This window comes from Labrus mixtus, chromosome 15 (genome assembly GCF_963584025.1).
Source record: "Labrus mixtus chromosome 15, fLabMix1.1, whole genome shotgun sequence".
NCBI classification, from domain to species: domain Eukaryota; kingdom Metazoa; phylum Chordata; class Actinopteri; order Labriformes; family Labridae; genus Labrus; species Labrus mixtus.
This window is the reverse complement of record NC_083626.1, coordinates 13,075,799-13,095,747: the sequence shown is the minus strand read 5'-3', so window position 1 is coordinate 13,095,747 and position 19,949 is coordinate 13,075,799. Positions and strand designations below refer to the sequence as shown.

Genomic DNA, 19,949 nt, shown 5'->3' with positions numbered 1-19,949 from the left:
CCCCGCTGTCATTGTGGTCAGGAAGCATGACCTACCATCACATGTCCTCCTTCCTTCTATAGACTTGAGCCTTTCCTGTGTGAGCCTCTCTTCTCCTTTGACCCCTGCTGTTGTTTGCTCCTGTTTACTCCAGCGGGCAGCAGGCTGAATGCATACCAACGAGTGTGGAGCCTGTACTCACTGAACCTGGCTCACAACAACTTTAAGACTGCCCCTCTACTTCCTTCAGCTTTTCTAAAATATTGTCTCCGACCCATTGAGTCTTAACGACTCTGCCTCAGAGATGATGAGCTGCATTCAAATAAGATGAATCGCTCTGGTGACAAAAGAGAATTTATGCCATGTAGACATCTAATTTGCTCTTATCCTCCGGTGATTATTGTTTGTTTGACTAAGAGGGTTTGTTCAAGTCTCGTATAGGGTCTATGTTTGATGAATTAGGCAATGCAGAAGTGGATGATAATGTTGTAATAAGCCTATACATCAGGTATAGCAGACTTTCCATTACACTGCAACAGCACTTTACTTCCAAGGGCATGTAGGTCTCATAAATTATTTCCAAGACATGGAGACTTCATTCTGTTTGTACTAAAAATATTTAAATGAAAACACAGTTTTTCCTCGATATTATTTATCTGCAACCTTAAAGAGTCAGTGCAGGGTTCACTCTCTCAGGACCATCAGTTAAAGAAACAGGATAGCATGTCTGGGAAAATGAAGTGAGTGCTGTTTATGCTGATGACATCCAAGATGGCCAGTTAGCAGTTTTTTTTTGTCCTTGTGGACAGCAGAGGCCGCACAGAGGACCCACACTTACTGTATTTCCTGTAGGAATTAATCCTTTGAGTGGGTTCTGAAATTTTGGCTGACATTGTGGTAACTGGAGCTGGTGGAAACACTTCAGGAAGGGGTTTCTGCACTCTCCTCTGCTGGCTCCCGGCCCACTTAATTCATTAAGTTAAAGAGTGGCAGAAGGCTGCACTGCACTGCACGGGGTGTCCGTTCACTATTCAGGTTAATGGAAGTCCTTTTTTCCACAGCATAGGCTTTCCACTTGGATGTGTGAGTCCATTTTTGGTGCAGATTCCCAAACACGCTGTCCAACAAATGTAATCATGAAAGGTCAGAGCTGCTACAGGACATGTACAGAGGCTATAAGTCATGGCTCCCTCTCTCTCGTTTCCCTGTATTACCTGTTTTATCTTCAGTCGTCCTTTCAAAATAAAGCCAAATTTCCCCCAGAAAATTAAAAAAATCTTAATTATATAACATTTTCACAGTATGTCAGCTACAATTTTGTGTTAAATGTTTCACTCTACTGAAATACTGAGGTTAGTCTTCTCAAAAAATTCTTAAAATGTTGCACTAAAAATGCCATCAACATACTCCATCTGACTGGGACACATTTTTGCTCCTTATTTAAACGTTTTACACTTTAAGCTTTAAGGCATTTTATCTTAAATATTGCTTGAAATATTAATCTGTCAGCAAAAATGATAACCTTTCATTTCTGTTAACTGTTCTAACATAACTTGTTACTGCTGGTCACTGCAGCCTCTGCCATCAGTGTGTGGATGGGTAGGTGTAACATGCGGTGTAAAAGACTAGAAAAGTACTCTACAAGCTCAAGTCCATTTACCATCCCATATATTCAAAGCTCTTGTGAAGAACATTTGGCTTGTGATGATTTTGGCGCCTCCTGTAGACAAAGTCTTACACACAGTTATAACTCATTGCTGATCCATTTCCTGTTCTTTAGTAAATTGTGTTTTCTGACGGGAAAAAGCCTCACCCCTCTTTCTTTCAACTGTCAAACCTATCACTCATTACACTCTTTAAAGGCAGTTTCTTCAGTGTCCTTCGCATGTCAGTGTTACTATTACAGGCATTAAATATAACTATACAGAAATAGTCTGATGTTTTGTTTGTTTGTGAGTTTGTTTTCCTGTTGTTGGTTACAAAGAGGCATCACTGTTTCAATTCTGTTTCATTATGAGTTTAAACTCCTCCAGGAGCTTGAAAGAGTCCTTAAAAAAAGTGACTTTCATAAAACTTAATCAGCTTTACTTAAAGAAACCTTTTTTTTTAAAGACTTTTAAATCAAGACTTGCATATTTCTGACTTAATTATTTTTATTGTTCACCAGCACTAGCAGTCTTATGCGTTACCTTTATTTTTGCAGGCATCCCTGAAGTACATCACATCCCATTTTAAGAGTAAACTATCTCATTAACAAACCAACTCAGCTCCTGAGATAAAAGACAATGCAGCACAGGACAAATACACGACAACTCAAAAATGTTTTACAGCTGTTGTGAGTCTGCAGTTTCTCAGTTATCAGCATTTAAACTGTCTTAAGTCTTTGCCAACTTATCGTGGTTTCAGCATTAAGTCATCATTTTGTAATAACAGTTCTTCTGTGATCCAGCCTGCAGGTGCAATAAAGACACAAATATGACTTTATTATTTTGATGATAACACTACTCCTGCCTTTAATGGCAGGTGTATTTCTCATCAATTGAAACAATTGAGTTAGAGCTCTAGTGCAATAAAGATATGCCCTGAATACAAAACTTCCTGACGCAGAGAGCTCAGTCAGCAACAAATCATGATAACCAAAGCCGAGTTGTAAACCTCTGCTGCGCTCTCTGATCTCGTGTCCAAAGGTCAGGCAGAATTCAGCGGTGCATTCATTACTAACAAAGTGGACTGTTATTTTTTAAAGTGAAGTCCAAACAGCGCCATGGAGGAGACACAGGAATGGGAAAAGCTCAAGGAGAGGAAAGGGGTGAGTTACACACCAGGTGTTATTATCACTTCCGAGTTTGTATTGTCTGTTCTGTGACAGCGAGCAAATAATCCTGATGGATGGTGTTTGTGTTGTAAAAAGACGTTGCGCGGATGTTCCCTTACAGAGATTAACTGTGGTCCTGGCTCTGGCAACACTCATATCTGCATTTGGTTCATCTTTCCAGTATGGATATAATGTAGCTGTGATCAACTCCCCATCACCGGTAACCAAAGCAAAAACAGCGTCTTCTTTTTACCCAAACAATGATAAAGAAGCCACTGTATCTCTAAATATATGTCTACTCCTGTTAGTTCATGAAGCAGTTCTATAACATCACACACCTGGAGCGTTATGGAAAACCGATGGAGAACAACTTCCTGACTCTGCTGTGGTCTCTGTCTGTGTCTATGTACCCGCTAGGAGGCTTCTTTGGCTCTCTCATGGTGGCCCCACTGGTCAACAAACTAGGGAGGTAATGATACATGTTAAGCCCACCTAAGAATGGATTTGCTATGTTGTTGTATGTTGTTTGTCTAACATATCTCTAAATGCAGGAAAGGCACCCTCCTCTTCAACAACATCTTCTCCATCGTCCCGGCTGTGATGATGGGAGTCAGTGAGATCGCTATGTCATATGAGATCATCATCGTGGCGAGGTTTATAGTGGGCATCTGTGCAGGTCAGATACTTCTGAGTGATCACAACTGAGGAGTCGTTCATAATGTATCTTAAGTTCTCCCTAATGTGCAGGTCTCTCATCCAACGTGGTGCCCATGTATTTGGGGGAACTGTCTCCCAAAAACCTGAGGGGAGCCCTTGGCATTGTTCCTCAGCTCTTCATCACCATCGGCATCCTCTGTGCACAAGTGCTTGGCATCAGAAACATACTGGGCAACAGCACAGGTAGGTGATAGATCAAGCCAACCATTGGTTGGAAGTTGAAGCGTGTCTTCTGGGTGGGAGGTTAAGGTCAGGTTTATTTGTAAAGGACATGTCTTTCCCCCCTTCTGAATCCAGGTTGGCCTCTCATGCTGGGTTTGACCGGCATTCCTGCGCTTATAGAGCTGCTGGTTCTGCCCTTCTTCCCAGAGAGCCCCAGATACATGCTCATACAAAAAGGAGACGAGAAGATGGCAAAGAAAGGTAAATGTAAGGTTAAGAGTCAGAGGAAAAGGCTAAGCTAAGGCTAAAAAAGCTAGCCATATAAACTAGAATATCTTCTCTCTTTGTCTCCTTTTATCACACTTTCTTGGCTCAGACGGCTATACACAAATGAGTCTGTTTTAGATTTTTGCCAGTTAAATAACATTTTTATTTGCCACAATTGGCAAGTGCTTGCTTATTGGTGAATTAAGTTGGGTCTCTGTTAGTATAAATATGTATTAATTGTATTGTATATATTGTAATTTTTCACTTCCTAAATAAAATGGATTGATATATTGATAAAAGATTCTGTATGCTTTACCCTCAGCACTACAGCGTCTGCGTGGCTGGGACGATGTGGACGCAGAACTGTCAGAGATGCATCTGGAGGACCAGTCGGAGAAGGCCGAGGGCCACCTGTCGGTGCTCAGCCTGCTGTCCCAGCGCTCCCTCCGCTGGCAGCTGGTCTCCATCATCGTCATGAACATGGGCCAGCAGCTGTCGGGGGTCAACGCGGTGAGTCATCCCTGTCGTAACAGTTGTCCTTGTCCTTGTCTGTGACCCAATGATGCCCAGACTGACTCTATTTTAGACATGCACCCCATCAGAGTGCTTTGTTTAAACAACAACTGGTTCTGTTCTGGCTGCAGATCAAATCGTTTTTTAATCAAGTTGAGGAAGGAGCAAGACACAAAAAGGATCTATGTCATTCCTTGCCCATTATTCTGCTGCATCCTCCTTCTGATGTTTCAACTTCGTTCTTAAATTCTATGCAGCATTTTTGACCATAATGCATTTCTCTCTTCCTTCTCAGATCTACTACTATGCTGACAGTATTTATGCTACAGCAGGGGTCAACCAGAATGACATCCAGTATGTCACAGTGGGAACAGGAGCAGTGAATGTCTTCATGACCATAACTGCTGTAGGTACAGTCAAAGCTACTAACAGTTAAAACTTTGGAGAGAAGCTGACTTCTACAGTATGTAGTTTAATCATATCAGCAGAAGTAGAAAGTTCTTGATAAAGGATTTGTAACAACCAGGTATTCATCGTGGAGGCCTCAGGACGAAGGCTGCTCCTCCTCTGTGGGTTCGGTATCTGCTGTGGAGCCTGTGTGCTGCTGACCATCGCTCTTAACTTCCAGGTACCATGAGAAACACTCAGAGGGATTCAATATGCTTCTCTGCTGCCCTCTAGTGGTTTATCATACACACACAAAAAAACATGTATTTCTCAACCCCGAGGTCAGGTGATATGTTTTGGAGTCATTTGAGGTTTTGGGAAAGAAAAACAAGATTCAATGGTATTTTATTTTTTTATTTATAAAGTAAATAAATTGTGGATTTAGTGCATAAGCTGAGGCAAGGACAGCTGGATATTGTTTCTATGGCTGTGAACTCCAGGCCATGTTTTTGGTTGAAGAAAGACAGAGCCAACACCTTTAATTTGAGATTAATTGCATCTTTATTTGGTAAGTATTTTATCCTTGAGAGTAAACATCCCCACAGATGCATAGCACGTGATTTTTTTAAAAACCCTGTTGCATAAGTCATCATATTTCTTGTAATTGCAAGGCTGCAGCCCACAGATCAATTCTACAATTCACTTAGCAGACACTTTTATCCAAAGCGATCAGCACTTCTTGTTGGTTTCAATCAGGTATCAGTATGCCTTAAAAGTGTTACACTCATAGAGCGTACCAATGGGAAGAAGTAGGAGACCACGCAGCTGTTCTCCTACAGAGAACTTAAGTAAGTAAGTAGCAGGCAGCCCCCCAGGACTTTAAACCAGTGTAAGCCAGATAATAAAAAAAAACCTGGCAGGGATTCAGAAGCATACTCATCACAGTGAAGCACAAATCTGTGCTCCCACAGGAGGATTAGCTGATTGAACAGGGCAGGGTGAGAGTTGATTGCAGGCAGCTGCAAAGGCCCAGCTCACATCTCCGAGACGCAGATTTAGGGACTTCTGGTGGATCAATCAGAAATCAGGGGGGGGTTAGGAGTAAGCGTCGATAAACTTTTTACCAGTTCTGCATAAATGTTCCTTGATTTCCTTGTTTACTGTAATCGTAGAATTAATGCCATGTTACATTATTTCAAAATCCAATACGGCAGGTGGTCAGGAAACAGGCAGGTAGCAACACAAACTGTTCAAACTCCTCCCCTCCAGTAGGCGTTACAGATCACTGTGCGCTAAAACAACTCGTCATAAGAACAGTTTCTTCCCCCAGGCTGTCACTCTGATGAACGCTAAACAGTCACAGAGTGTCAGACCTGCCGCTGTAAAATACCCATAACCCTTAAACCATCACCCTCTGTCAATGAACATAGACTATTTACAACAATTTTTTATGTTCAATAACTTAATCATACATTAATATTGTCCCCATCAATCTATGCACATTGCTTCTGTAAATACTGTAAAAACTCTACCTCATGTATATTAATCATCTGTTACATAATTACATATTTATTATCATGTTCATCACAGCATTTTTCTTTGCACTAGTCACCCCTACACTATTATCTTATTTATCCTTGTATATATAAGTATTTTTGCGTATATATTGTTTATATTTAGTTCAACTTTTTGTACATTGAGAGCACATTTACTGAAGACAAATTCATTGTGTGTGTCAGCATACATGCAATAAAGCTGATTCTGATTCTGATTTGCAAGCACTCACTTGAAGCATGACGGCTCTATGATTGTAATTTTGGTTTCGATGATGACTTAAATACCGAAAGATAACCCGAAAATGATAAATCCATAAATTTGTTTTTCCTATAGTGAGTAATAGTCTGCTACTATTGTGAGACATGTGTATTTCTTTGGTTTTCACACAGTTCTGTTTGATAAAGATGTATCAGAAAAAAACTGTTTTTCTCAGAAACACTTCAGTTTGAAACTTATAATTACTTTTGAGCCAAGTCATACATTTGAAGATTGTCTGATGACTTGACATCACTGTTTGCTGGGGTCATGAGAACTTTGAGACATGAACACAGACTCACCCACCCAGAAACAACACTGGCCATTAGAGAGTAACCATGAACCATGTACATACACATCAACCCTGTGATCTCACCTGATTTAAAGACGCTTCAGACAGGTATCAATGGGTCTTTTGTAAACTTAGAAGCTTTGTTAAAAGAAAGGAATACAAAAAAGTGTTATGAATAATCCACATTCAAGCAGATTCTGCTGCACGTTTTTCCTTGTCTAAAGGATCAATACGACTGCTTAATGATTACACAGTTGTTGGTTTGTTTTGAAAGGAGAGCGTGACGTGGATGCCCTACATCAGCATCACCTGTGTCATCATCTACGTCATAGGACATGCCATAGGACCCAGTGAGTGTGACCCCGCCAGTGGTTATTAACCCACACACTGATTACCACAGAGTGCTCCATTAGCTCAAGTGTTGTTTGGATGGGAGCAGACATGTAATGATATATGTTGTAAAGCTGCACTCAGCTGTTTGAGACGATGACTGATGATGTGTCTCGTGTGTTTTTGTTGTGTGCAACACAATCCGTGTTCTGCAGGTCCCATTCCTTATGTGGTGACCACTGAGATGTTCAGGCAGTCGGCTCGCCCCGCTGCCTTCATGGTGGCAGGCTCTGTCCACTGGCTCTCCAACTTCACCGTTGGCCTCGTCTTCCCCTTCCTAGAGGTCAGTTACACAATTTATTTATTTTTTCTCATTCATTTTTTATCGAAACACCATCATATATCAGGCAGTACAACAGCCTAGCAAATTAAATGAATGTTAAAACCCAGCTATCCCTCTAACCCCCACCCCCCAAACTCTCCAACCCCCCCCCCAACCCCCCCCCCCCCCCCCCCCCCCCCCCCCCCCTCTCCACCAAGATACACAATTTCTAAGAATGATCACATTTGGGGATGGAATGTTTTTATATCACAATGTAATTAGGTGCAGATGTTTTCCATGTCATGTCCCCAATGTGATGTGGTAATTTAGATTTTATTTTGAAGGAGTTTTCTTCACTTTTTCCTGTCTGTGTTAGGAATTCAGACACATCTTATTCTCAACTCAACACAAGAACGTTTGAAATGCAACACATTGGCCCTCAAATATTGGAAAGCATTAACTCATAAACAGGAATGTCGTTCCACACTCTCTCTCTCCCTGATTTCCGACTCTGTCCACTGTCCTGTCTCTCTATTAAAGGCACAAAAGGCCCAAAAGTAAATCTTAAAAAAAAAAAAAAACCACTGTCAGCAGTCACTAGGGACTAAAGAGATTCACTGCCCCCGACCACAAACTAGTTAATCACATTATTCCTGTAAAAACTGAAACTAATCTTTATTCTCATTCTAATCATTCATAGACAGCAATTCATCTAAGATTGTATTCAAGGTCACATAGTATCCTCCTTTCTAACAAGTTTAAATAAGTCTCACAGCTCAGCAAAACATATCTGCAAAGTTTCTTGTTAACAATCCACTCTGATCCTGTATTTCATCATGCCTATGAACCCCTCTATTTAGGGTTAGGGGATACATTTATATGTATACGATGTCACGCAAGTGTCTTTAGATCACGGTCATCTCCTATCAATTTATGTGCGATGTGAAGCTATGAGTTAGCCAAAGTGCGCTAACATTAGCTACCTAACACAACAATCCACATTGACACAGTCAATTGCAGCTCGAGCCAAGAACAATTTGTCCGCCGCCGCAAATTGATAACTCCTTCGTGGCGAGGGTTGGAGGTGTGCCGCTGGAGGAGAGCGGAGGCTTCAGTATAGAATAGTGGATTTGTCACCAAACAGCAGTTTGTTTTGGTTTAATGCTGGTGCTCAAGGGCGACATCTACTTGATCAAAAAGCACATTCTTCCTTTAACTTCAAATCACGAATTCCCTATTAAGCTTTCGGTAACTTTTTGTTTTTAGCTCTGTCATCAATATGTTGATAGGTTGAAGCTGCTTCCTATTTAAGACGTCCTGCCTGTTTTAACAAACTGCCTAATGAAGGCCTAGTACCAAAACAGTGCCTCTGAATGTATTTTTGAAAGTTAGGCAGTGTGCAGGAGTCTGCTTGCACTTTTTGATGGGGCAATGGATTAAGACATTTCTGACTCAGTAGTTTAACCTTTCTTGGGGGAAAACCACATCAGAGATAAATTGTTGTTCTAAGAAGACTTTCTTCCTAGGAATCTTATCCTCAGTCTCCTCTTTCTCAAACATGAGTCCCCTTTTACTGGAAGAAGTTTTTCATTTTATCTTTTCCACTTGACTGAGAAATGTAGTGTTAGATATAAACATAAACTTTCTACTTTCCTTATCTTAACTTCCGCTCAATTGTGCAATTTTAAACCAAAAAAGCAAACAATAACAGAACATGTCCAATAAAGAAGAGTGCAAGTTTGACTTCACCTCCCCTTATCTACTATTTATGTCCAACCTAGCGTTTCTAAAATTTCAACCTGAAGACAGTATGATCATTTTTCCTTTCCTCCCTTCATCCTCACAGAGCGGTCTGGGCCCCTACAGCTTTATCATTTTCTCCATAATCTGTCTGGTCACACTGGTTTACATCTGGCTGGTGGTCCCTGAGACCAAGAACAAGACCTTCCTGGAGATCTGCCAGATGTTCGCCAAGAGGAACAAAGTGGAGATCAAACTGGGTGACAGGGATCTGCCGCTGAAAGGGAGCAAAGAAAACCTGGAGGATGTTGAGAGGGTCACGGCCTTCTGAAGACAAACGAGAGCATTCAGGGGGGAAAGGAAGTGTGCGCTCTGGGGAGGATTGTATTGGACTGGAAATGTTTTAATCCAGACTTTGTTGTCTGTTTTTAAAAGGAATCTTTGCACAACCGCTTTTTGTATCATTTGCTTGTGGAGAAATATCTATAATATATAAGTCATTAATCAAACATAAAAGTCACTTGAAAAACTTTATTTTTCATGCATGGATACAATGAAGTTATAAGATACATTTTGAATTTTAAAATGACTTACAGATACATAAAAGACAGTATATCCTTCATCCCATTTTAAAATAGTTAAATCACCGCATACCATTGATTTTTTTGGTTTATTTTTGCATTTTTTGAATCGATCAGAATCAGCCAATCTTCTTCAGGAGCATCTGTACTGAGTGTCCAACTGCACCCCACCATACATGCTGAGTTTGGAGTTTCCCCAGCTGAACACATTTCCCACTATGGTGCTGTTCCTCTCACATGACATCTGGTCCCGGATGTTTGCCGTGGTCAGGACATAGTCCCACACGTTGACATCGGTCATCATACCCTCAAAGGCTTTGGCGTGGGAGATTCCCAGTAATCCATCCTGGTCCATGCCGAGAATAAACACACCACCTGGGCTGACGTTGTAGCCTCTCTTCAGGTATCGCTGCTCCCCCACCTTCCCGTTGATCCACAGCTCCGCTCCGCCCATGTGCGATGACCAGGTGATGCAATAGTTGGCCCAGTCGTGGGACTTGAAGTTGTGCGGCAGGTTGACGAACTCATTGCCGATCCAGAGGCCCACTTCTCTTGCGTCTCTGTCCTCGCCGATGGAGACGGCCAGCTCGTTCTCTTTGCCGTTGCTGGAGTAGGCGATGACGGTATGTACGCCGTCTAGCTGAGGAAGGAGGTGCATGCAGATGGTAAAGGAATCCAGTTCCATGGGGTGGCTGGGGCGGGCCAAAGCATAACCACCCGAGTTTTTCTCTTGGAAGCGGAGCACCAGAGGGAACAGACCACGAGGTTCTAAGGAAGAAACAAGAATCAGAGTAGGGAGTTCCGAGAAATCTTCGTCTATTTTTGAGTAATGTGTCACTGATCTCAGTCAATGAGAATTAAAAAAGTGGCTCACCATATCTTGTAGGCCTTGAGCTATGAGTTCGACCTTACATAAGAAAAAGAGAGACGGTAAATATGGCAACTTCAACACAATATCATCAGCAGTTTAATCCAAGCTTAGTCACCTGACGTCACATGCTTTCCAAGAGACGTAATCAGACCCTCGATCTTCAGGAGCCTGGATTCGATCTCATCCTGCCGACAAAAAGCTGCAAAAAAAAAAAAGTGAAGGAAAATGACAAGGATTAGACGCAGACCTTGGTCAGCTAAGGGGAGTTAATTATATTCTGTAATCACACTTTCACAACATGTTACACACTTCCTTTCCCGAGGCGTGGCAGGAAAGAAGACTCCACTCTTCTGTCGTTGAGCGGCTGAGCCATGCGGTAATCATTCCACAGGGTCTTGTTGTCAATGTCCATCAGAGTGCTCTCCAGTTTCCTGATCTGAACATAACAGAGGAGTGGAGAAAACAACAGTATGACATGTTAATAATTAGATGGCTTCCTGAAAATAGTGGCAGGAAGCCTCCATAAATGAAAGAAAGGTTTAAAGGCTTCATTTCATATTTTTAAACCATAACCCCTCCTGCTCGTTGTACCTGGTTGTGTGAAAGAGTGATGGGAGTATCAAACACAGTCCACAGGATGCTCTCGTAGCAGGGCGGAGTGGTGAGGGAGCCCTGGTACCTGAAGAAGTGGTTGAGGTTCTCTGGGAGCATGGCGCGCACATTGATGCTCGAAATGTTCATGGACTGACCTTCAAGATCACATTTAATATCACATAAGTTAGACTCAGACACTCAATTCAGGGACATTCAATTGTTGTGTGCAGTAACTCACCTGCATACTTGATTTTGTCCAGGTTAGAGATGAAGTCACTGTAGTAGGTGTTCTCAAAATGCCCATCCTGAAAGAGAACCAAAGCTGCTTTAAAAATCAGTCAACACATAAGCTTCAGTCTTGAACGGTCATTATTTTTATAGCCTGAGAGCAATCACTTTATCTCTTTTTTCAAATGATGTTTTTTTTAATCATTTTTCATTAATGGACATTTAAAAAAAAATGTATAAGCTTTGCTATCCTGATACGTTTGAGCTGCATTTTTTTTGTTGTTGCAAGAGGAAGAACAAGTAGTGGGACAAGTACTTATAGACTATAGTAACTAGGGTGAAGACTATTAAAGCTCAGAATATTGGAGAATATCCAATTTGTATTGGTTTTGGCGACCCATGTGAAAAAAGCAGTCTTTGCTGATTTTTGTCCTCCTGTACATGTGTAAGCACAGATTTATTTTTATTCTTTTACAAAAAAAATCTTCTTTGTGTCTTTTAACAGTAACTTACTTAACTTATTAAATATGCATCGCACTGTTAATCACTAACCCCCAATTCACACATACTCTGTGTGCGCCGCGGTTTTGCTCCGTCGGACGGCTCGCGCCCATTCACACTGAATCCGGTGACTTCCTGTCCGGGCTGTCATATTCTGTCCAGCTTGACGTGTGCTTGCAGCGTACTACGGTGAAAATAGATTCGCTGCGTATTTGAAATGGCCGTATAAGTAATGGCCAGCTATATATTTTTTTAATTACCGACAGTACAACTTTATTTTGCAGATATTGATTAATCTTTATCGTATGACAACACTGTGTCCACAAAAGCAGTTCCTAAAATCTGCTTTATACTGGCTTCCTACCTACATACAGTAAGTGACAACAAACAGGGACAAAATACATGATCAGGTGATCAGAGAGGTCGTAAACGAGGCTAATTTAAACAACTTCATTTGAAGGTAAAAACTAAAAGTAAATGCACTTAGGATATCTGAAGTGATTATTTTATTTCATACTGTAAGACAACACTGTCTTGGATTTTTTTTTGTTAAAGACAAAGCAGAGCCAGAATGTCAGGCTGTTAGCTGATGGATGCTTTAAATGCACACTTCACCTTTGTTTTTCTCTTCTAAATACAATAAATCCTGTCTGAACATCACTCTACACAGGGTTTTTTTTCTCCACCAGACGTCTTCTAAATGATTAATGCAATCCTATAACTAGCAATGAGAACAACACTTTTTGTAATACTTCAATTAAAACCAGAATAACACTTTAAGCTTGCTTTGAATCACTTGTCACTTCAGAGTTCAGCTCTAACCCTCAGCCACTCTGGATGCCTTTGGTGGTTTTGCTGCAGCGATGACCTCTTAAAGCTGAGAGCCGCAGACTGCCCAACATCCAGAGCATTTCCTCTGTAAACAAAAACTCATTCGATGTGTCTGCGTTCAGCTGAACACCCTAGAGCTTTTGAACCTGGCTGGATGTCAACTTACACACTTCAACAGCATTTGGTGACACATTTTTCTCAATTTAATATCGCACAGTTGATGGTCAGATATCAGAAATAGTGTCAGCATCCTGAGTAGATGTTGAAGAACCTAGTAAAGCGAAAAAAGCAGAACATACCAGGAGAACTAAAGTGTGTGTGGCTACGTACATCATAGAAAAAGGCAAGGACTGCCAGCCCGTCTGGTTTATCTCTGGCTTCAGTGAAGCTCTTGTACTTGTCAGAGTTGTAATGGACGACATGTAGCTGAAAGACAAGGTGTAAACGAAAAACAGGTTATGTCAAATAGGCCCTGGAACAACTTTAACAGTAAACACACATTTTAAATGTAAAAAAAAGGCTTCTGTAACATAAACTGTAGCTACATACGTATTTGCATTCAGACACTGCATGTGTTTGATTAAGAGCAGCCTTTTAATGTTAAGACGATATTTGCATTATGTATTACAGTAAAAGCCTGTCATCACTACACTGGTGTTCCAGCTTGTTCGGCACATCTCTCGATCCTTTCTTTTATCAAGACAAACTCCTTTTTTTTAAGAAGAGCCTTTAAAGCAAACCTCTGCCATGTAGCGGATACCATCTACAGTGTGCTCTGCTCCGCTGGCCTCCAGGTCCCAGCCGCCCCAGTGCAGGTGCATCTGCACGGCTGTGTATTTTCCAGGGAGACCCTTGCTGATCGCCATGGTGGGAGGCAGGTCAATTTGAACTAATGGAAACACGACGAAATGTAGGTGGGGAAAACAGGAATGAGAGGGTGCATGAATCAGCACTTATGTCAGTGGACATCAGATTGCATGCTCTGCAGACTTGTCTGACTGGTGTAATCAATGACATTAAACATAAAGTCAGCTACAACTCAAACTGTCAAATTTATGTTGTGAAGTAATACAAACTTCAAAACTAACTCTAAATACTAAATCAATGCCAAGCAGCAATATTGGTGCTCTGCGGAAACATTTGGAAAGCTTGGTGATCATTGTGATGGGTTGCACAACTTTGGAAAGTCTTGATTGGGTTTCAGCAGTCTAAAAAAGTGTTTTTTATGTTTGAATGTTTCACATTCTTGGCATTCAAATGGTCAGCTGTAAAATTAAGTTTCCAGTTCAGAGATGAGAACATTTAAAAACAGTGGCATGGTCATCTCACAGTTAGTAAACCTAAAGTCTGAGTCATGTATTCAATAAAGTTGGGTTCCATTACCGGAGTGTCCGTTGTTGGACATGAGGAAGTTCCCTCTCTGATCATCATACCCTTTGAGCTCCAGCTGCAGCATGTCTGGGTTGTGCCTCACGTTGCGCCGCTGGATGTCGATTGGAGACTGCTTCTTACCTCCGCATGCAGGGTACTTGATTGGCCAGTGCATCTGGTCCAAAGCGCCCTCTGTTTGAGAAATACAAGGACGGAAAAATCATGATCACCTTCTTGCTTATTTAGGGAGTGACACTGATCGAACGAGGCATTAGTGTTTGTTTATGGAGTATTAAATCAGGTACAGTTGGCTACAACCAGTGGCACGCACAGGACTTGTTTAACAGGATATTGTTGCTGCTGCTGATGTGATATTTCCAACAGTATGCTATTTACTCCCAAAGTATTTGAGACATGCAGTCTCATATAATTGTTAATTTGTCACTTTTTCCCCCCCACGCGCTTGATGCAACCACACTGACAGCGAAGGTATTTAGCCAATGTAACGCTATTCACACAGAAACCCCGGGTAAATATCGACTAAAAAACTAGGCTACCCTCATGGCATTCAAAAAAAAAACTCGAGAGAGTGCGTTTAAACCGATTCTTTTCTCTTTTTTTTACGCTTGAACAAATACGCATGGCATAAGCTTGCGCACAAGTTTTACGCATGCGACCATTATATCCAAGTCACTTGTGTCAATTTTGGAGTAAAAAAAAAAGTTTCGTGGAAAATAACTCTTACTATGTTACCTACCTGAGTATGTCCAATGTATTCCATCATGAGGAATCCCCGCACTGACAACACAGACCAAAACAGCAGAGACAAACACAGAGAAAAACTTCATCGCTGCGTCCCTCTGTCCCTTCAAGCACGCAGGCAAACTGACATCTCACGGAGATTTTCTCTCAACATTTAACGTGAGGGTGGAGGGAGGTGTTGAAACGACTGCTGTGAACGCCCAGGGCTCTTCCCATCAGTGACAGGGAACAACTCATACTGGCTATCTACCTTATCTTGAACATGTTTCTAATTGAGTTATTCTGCATTTTATTACACGCTACAGGTAATCATGTCAGGTCTAGTGGTTTTTAGTTTCAGGGCAAAAGTTTGAGTTTAATATTTACTGTCGAATATCATGACAAAGAGACGAAATGTCTGTAATCCCAGAAAGTCCCAGATTCTTTTGATAAAAACACTTCCTTGAATGACACCTGAGCCAGTGGTAGTAAATGAAAGCAGGCTACATTATGACCGGCATCACCTGTCGATGAACACCTGTCGCAACATGTCTCAACCATGAATGCCAGAGCTGTCGAACTGGGAGGTGTGTAGCCAAAGTCCCTGTGTGCAGTCTGCCAAGAGGAAATGTATTCAAAGACATAGAAGAATGAAAGTCAATTACGGTATGTTATTAAATTGATAAGGTAATATTGATAGCACTTGTATATGGTAGCCAGTAGGCCTACAGTTAGCTTAGCATAACTGAACAAAATGAACACACTGTACATCATTTCTTTTTACAAATACCAAGTTGTAAAAAAGGAACAGTTGTTGACGGTTTGGACTTTTTTTTCTATCCGGTTGTCATGCTTACAATGGTGTGCCCAACCAGGAAATTATCTGCAACATGAAATAGATCAAACAAACACAAATATAATGTGGCTTCTGGTGAGATTTGGATGCCTTGACTTGGAAGTGACAGGGTGTTTTCAGACTAAGTGATTAACTTCACGTTGCAAAAGCAGCCTTTATTTAGGTCTGCATTTCACAAGGCAAATATTCTTGATAAGTTAGAGGCCACATTTCACTGTTAACCAGTTACTTAGACGCGTACATGGCAAAATCAGCAAAGAGATTCAAAAAATAGGCCTACAGCTTTTTAAAAACAATACTAATAGTTCCTCACAGGAGCTTTAAAGATCTCTGTTCTTAAGTGTGAGGAACTGAGGATGTGATTGAATTACAAAGTTATCAAAGAACTCCCCTTGATTTAAGATGCTCATTGTTCCACTCACATCCTTCCTCTCTGGATTTACATGTTGTTTTTGCTTGTACTCCATTGATACCAGTAGTTTTTGTGTTTGGCTATAAAGAGTGTTTAAAACTGCTTTAGAAAGTACGGTGTAGAAAAAGAACTGAACTTTTTTGGGTTAATTAACAGGAAAAGATATTCCATGTAACCATGTAGTCTGAGATCTTTAAGAAACCACACTTTCCTATGCCCCTTGATGCTCAACTGGCATCCACCAGCACTTAGTCTGAACCGGAGCTGTCTTCTCCCTTAGCAAATCACTGGGTTTATCTTTGCCTGGAGGACAATCATAGTTTTTATGGTTCTGGGAACTTAAATGACATAATTGTACCAGCCAAAGAAGGGCAGGCTCATTGGCCACATACAGTATGTTGACCTCAACGTATATGATTCAGCTGCAGACTGCATGTATGTACAGAGTCATTTGACGGCCTCACCGGGAGACAAGATGAAAACTGTTTGAAATACAAGGAAGTCATGAGCCAGGCTCTGTCACCAGAAAGTTAATAAAGTCAATTTTTCTTATCTTGCAACTGCTAATATATGGATTCAAATGAGAACAGGTGACAACTCCAATTCCACAGATATAACACTTAATTATAGGAGCCCTTAATGTGACATTTACAATTCTGTCTTAAATTTTACTGAGTCTCTTTTTCCAATTTCTTCCTCCTGTTGAGAGAAAAAAAAGCCAGAAAGCCTACTTTCTAACAAATGACTCTTGTTGATGTGCTGTGGCAAAGTAGTCAAAAGGCCAACTCAAACCATATGACTCCCATCACCATGACTTTTCACCCACTTGAAGCTTCTACCAACCAGGGGAAATGTAATTGAAGGTGGAAGGAAACTCACAAAGACTGTTATCAAGACTAGATCAATACAACAGGAAACATTAAATCAACAGAAAGAACAAATACAAGATTGTTTATGTTAAAAAAAAAACGTCTTTGTTCTGATGTTAACGGCTTGTAGCCTGATTTATTTGTCGGCGGATGTTTGTATAACACATTCACACTTCTTTCTCACACATCATTATCTTTAACTCTCAGCTGTGAATTCTTCTTTACTTTGTGGTTATCACCTCTCCTGACATTTTACACCCGCTACGTGTAACCAGCCTTATTTAGGTGCAATCTTTGTTATTCATATTTTAAAATATGTTGTTGTTATATCTATCTCTTCAGGGGATCATCCTGGTTACATTGAATTGCTTTATTAAATGTGTTACTTCACATGGAACAAGGAGATTTTTCAGACACTTTGGTTCAACAATTGCTGTGCCACTCCCTGTTGTTTTGACTCATATCCTCTATCTTACTTTCCTTCCTTTTTTACTTTTTCTTCCAAGTTGAAGAAATGGTTTTTTTCATCTTTTGTGTTCAACTGTAAAAATGTGTTTTCTTGTCCATTATAAGTCAAACTGCTTTAACGGTGCAACTGAAACTGGATAAAATCGAGTTTAATGTCAGATGCAATTCAAAGAAGTCAAAGTGGTAAACTCTTGACGTTTTAAGTAACCTACAGTATCACACAATTCATGCAAACTCAGCTATCGGGGGAAGTTAAGTTACTTCAAACAACATGGACATGTGAAAGAGTATAAAGTGGTTATGAGATACATAAGCTGACACTGCATGTGTTTGAGTAAGAGCAGCCTTTTAATGTTAAGACGATATTTGCATTATGTATTACAGTAAAAGCCTGTCATCACTACACTGGTGTTCCAGCTTGTTTGACACATCTCTCGATCCTTTCTTTTATCAAGACAAACTTCTTTTTGTAAGAAGCAAACCTCTGCCATGTAGCGGATACCATCTACAGTGTGCTCTGCTCCGCTGGCCTCCAGGTCCCAGCCGCCCCAGTGCAGGTGCATCTGCACGGCTGTGTGTTTTGCCAATGCCAATTATTGTTTCAAGTCCAAGTCCACTGAGCATGAATGCTCTGTCCTGGAATGCCCTGCTCACACGATGGACGTATTCACACCTGGAAGCCACGCAGTATAACCCCAGTCTGACTCATGTGAAAACCTCCACTGGAGAAGATGAGTGTGCCTTTTTGAAAGAAAAAAAAAACACTTTCTCTAAAATATTAGTCTGACAGGCTGGTGAGAATGGCCTGAGTAATACAGAAGTCGCACATAAAGGGAGAAACTCAAATTCAGCCAGTTTCTCGACAGCATGCAGCAGGGTGAGGCAAGCAAACTAGAAAACACAAACATTAGTCCTTCTATTTTTACCCTGAACAGCTTCTAGGTAATGCACAGGGACAAGGGGAAGTGTTCATACTTGTGAAATAATTGTCTGTCCCATACATATGTTGTCTTTACAACTCATTGAACCAACGAACCCATTATGGGACTTTTGGACTGGGCCAGTAGCTGCATCCGGCTGTCTCCTGTCTTAGTGCAGGGCGAACAGGCTGCTAGCTGTAGCGTAAGACATCGAAGACACCGGCATACATTTTCCCAACTAAATCTCAGAGAGAAGCATATTTTTTTCCCAAATTCTCAACTTTTCTTTTAAAGTCTTTATTTAAATTAAAATTTAAACGGAACTTGTAACCAAATTTGTAATAAACACTTAGCCTACAGTTATGGTTGCAACTTTTCTGACTTTTATGAAGTGTTTATAAGTTGCATTGGTGATAGGACACTGGAAACATGGGAAGAAAACAAGGCTAGAACGTGGAACAAATGTTGTCCTGCCATGAATGGAACAGTTGTCGTTGAGATGCTGTGGTATGTGCCGTGAGTAGACTGTTGCTTCTGTGTGGCCGTCTTTCAAACAAGCCACCAGTTCTGCCGTGTAAAGTGAGTCAATGATGAATTGCTTTTACAACAACCCAACGTGCGTCTGCAGTTGTAAGTAAGTTGTTAATCATGTTCTAGATGCTCTGCAGCTGTTTCCCAAAGGTCAGAAAATAAATACCAGCCAAAGGGATTTAAAAAATGTGGTTATTTAAAATGGTTACTATGAATTGTTTGTACCTGATCTTGAAAGCTTCCCTGATTATTTATTACCTATAAAAATATTACCAATTAATCTCTACTAAAACCAGTGGACATTTTAAAATTGCAGCCAGCTGAGCAATTTACCTGTCTCTCAGAACTGCCCTTTCTAGAGGAAAATAGGTATTTAAAGTGTTGTTGTAAAATAGGCCTGTTTTCTGACCAAATGGTGTGTGAGAAGAGGCAAACGTGTGCAGCTATTTAGGGTTAAATTTGTGGTTTTTGCTACAAACCTGCTGGTTCTTGATTAGGTTTTGCTAATGAATCCTAAATCCTCCTTATGTTCAGGTGTCGCAAGTATCAGGACAAAAATGATTGCTGCACAGAAATGACTATCCTATCTGCATTTAGTGCAATAAATATGTGATTGTTACTTCACTTCAATTCCAGTCCCTGCACTCGGTTTACGCCCTCAAATGCTACATGCAGCCTACTGATTAATAGGAAGGGTGTGTTTGATATTTCAGCATTAGCCTTTCTTATAGATGACATTTTGACATGTCAGTAGGATGAGCACAGATGTTAATTATAAAAGTAATGATGGCTGAATTCCATTAAGACACTCACATTTAAGGTTGTTGGCCTTGTGGATG

At 40.8% G+C, this 19,949-nt stretch overlaps 2 protein-coding genes across 2 annotated transcripts; one reads left to right on the top strand and one right to left on the bottom strand.

The window, feature by feature from the left end:
- Positions 1-2,605: 2,605 nt before the first annotated feature.
- LOC132990343 (solute carrier family 2, facilitated glucose transporter member 5-like) lies at positions 2,606-9,987 on the top strand. The gene is made up of 12 exons (XM_061058557.1): positions 2,606-2,788; positions 2,916-3,014; positions 3,103-3,263; positions 3,346-3,470; positions 3,542-3,694; positions 3,809-3,934; positions 4,263-4,450; positions 4,749-4,859; positions 4,980-5,081; positions 7,219-7,294; positions 7,490-7,617; positions 9,443-9,987. The coding sequence occupies exons 1-12, from the start codon at positions 2,744-2,746 to the stop codon at positions 9,665-9,667; spliced, it is 1,539 nt and encodes a 512-aa protein (XP_060914540.1). The 5' UTR covers positions 2,606-2,743; the 3' UTR covers positions 9,668-9,987.
- On the bottom strand, positions 9,854-15,229 carry ca6 (carbonic anhydrase VI). Its single transcript, XM_061058556.1, has 10 exons — positions 15,071-15,229; positions 14,326-14,505; positions 13,683-13,831; positions 13,273-13,368; positions 11,621-11,687; positions 11,380-11,537; positions 11,098-11,224; positions 10,904-10,987; positions 10,792-10,824; positions 9,854-10,685 (listed from the first exon to the last, which is right to left on the bottom strand). The coding sequence occupies exons 1-10, from the start codon at positions 15,159-15,161 to the stop codon at positions 10,051-10,053; spliced, it is 1,620 nt and encodes a 539-aa protein (XP_060914539.1). The 5' UTR covers positions 15,162-15,229; the 3' UTR covers positions 9,854-10,050.
- Positions 15,230-19,949: the final 4,720 nt, after the last annotated feature.

Bases quoted from the DNA above. Each gene is read 5' to 3' on its own strand.
- LOC132990343 (XM_061058557.1), top strand. From the start codon at position 2,744: ATGGAGGAGACACAGGAATGGGAAAAGCTCAAGGAGAGGAAAGGG. The intron at 3,695-3,808 runs GTAGGTGATAGA...TTCTGAATCCAG, and splicing joins CATACTGGGCAACAGCACAG to GTTGGCCTCTCATGCTGGGT. The intron at 4,451-4,748 runs GTGAGTCATCCC...CTTCCTTCTCAG, and splicing joins AGCTGTCGGGGGTCAACGCG to ATCTACTACTATGCTGACAG.
- ca6 (XM_061058556.1), bottom strand. From the start codon at position 15,161: ATGAAGTTTTTCTCTGTGTTTGTCTCTGCTGTTTTGGTCTGTGTTGTC. The intron at 13,369-13,682 runs GTTTGCTTTAAA...CTTGTCTTTCAG, and splicing joins GTATCCGCTACATGGCAGAG to CTACATGTCGTCCATTACAA. The intron at 10,825-10,903 runs GTGACTAAGCTT...TTCTTATGTAAG, and splicing joins TGGAAAGCATGTGACGTCAG to GTCGAACTCATAGCTCAAGG.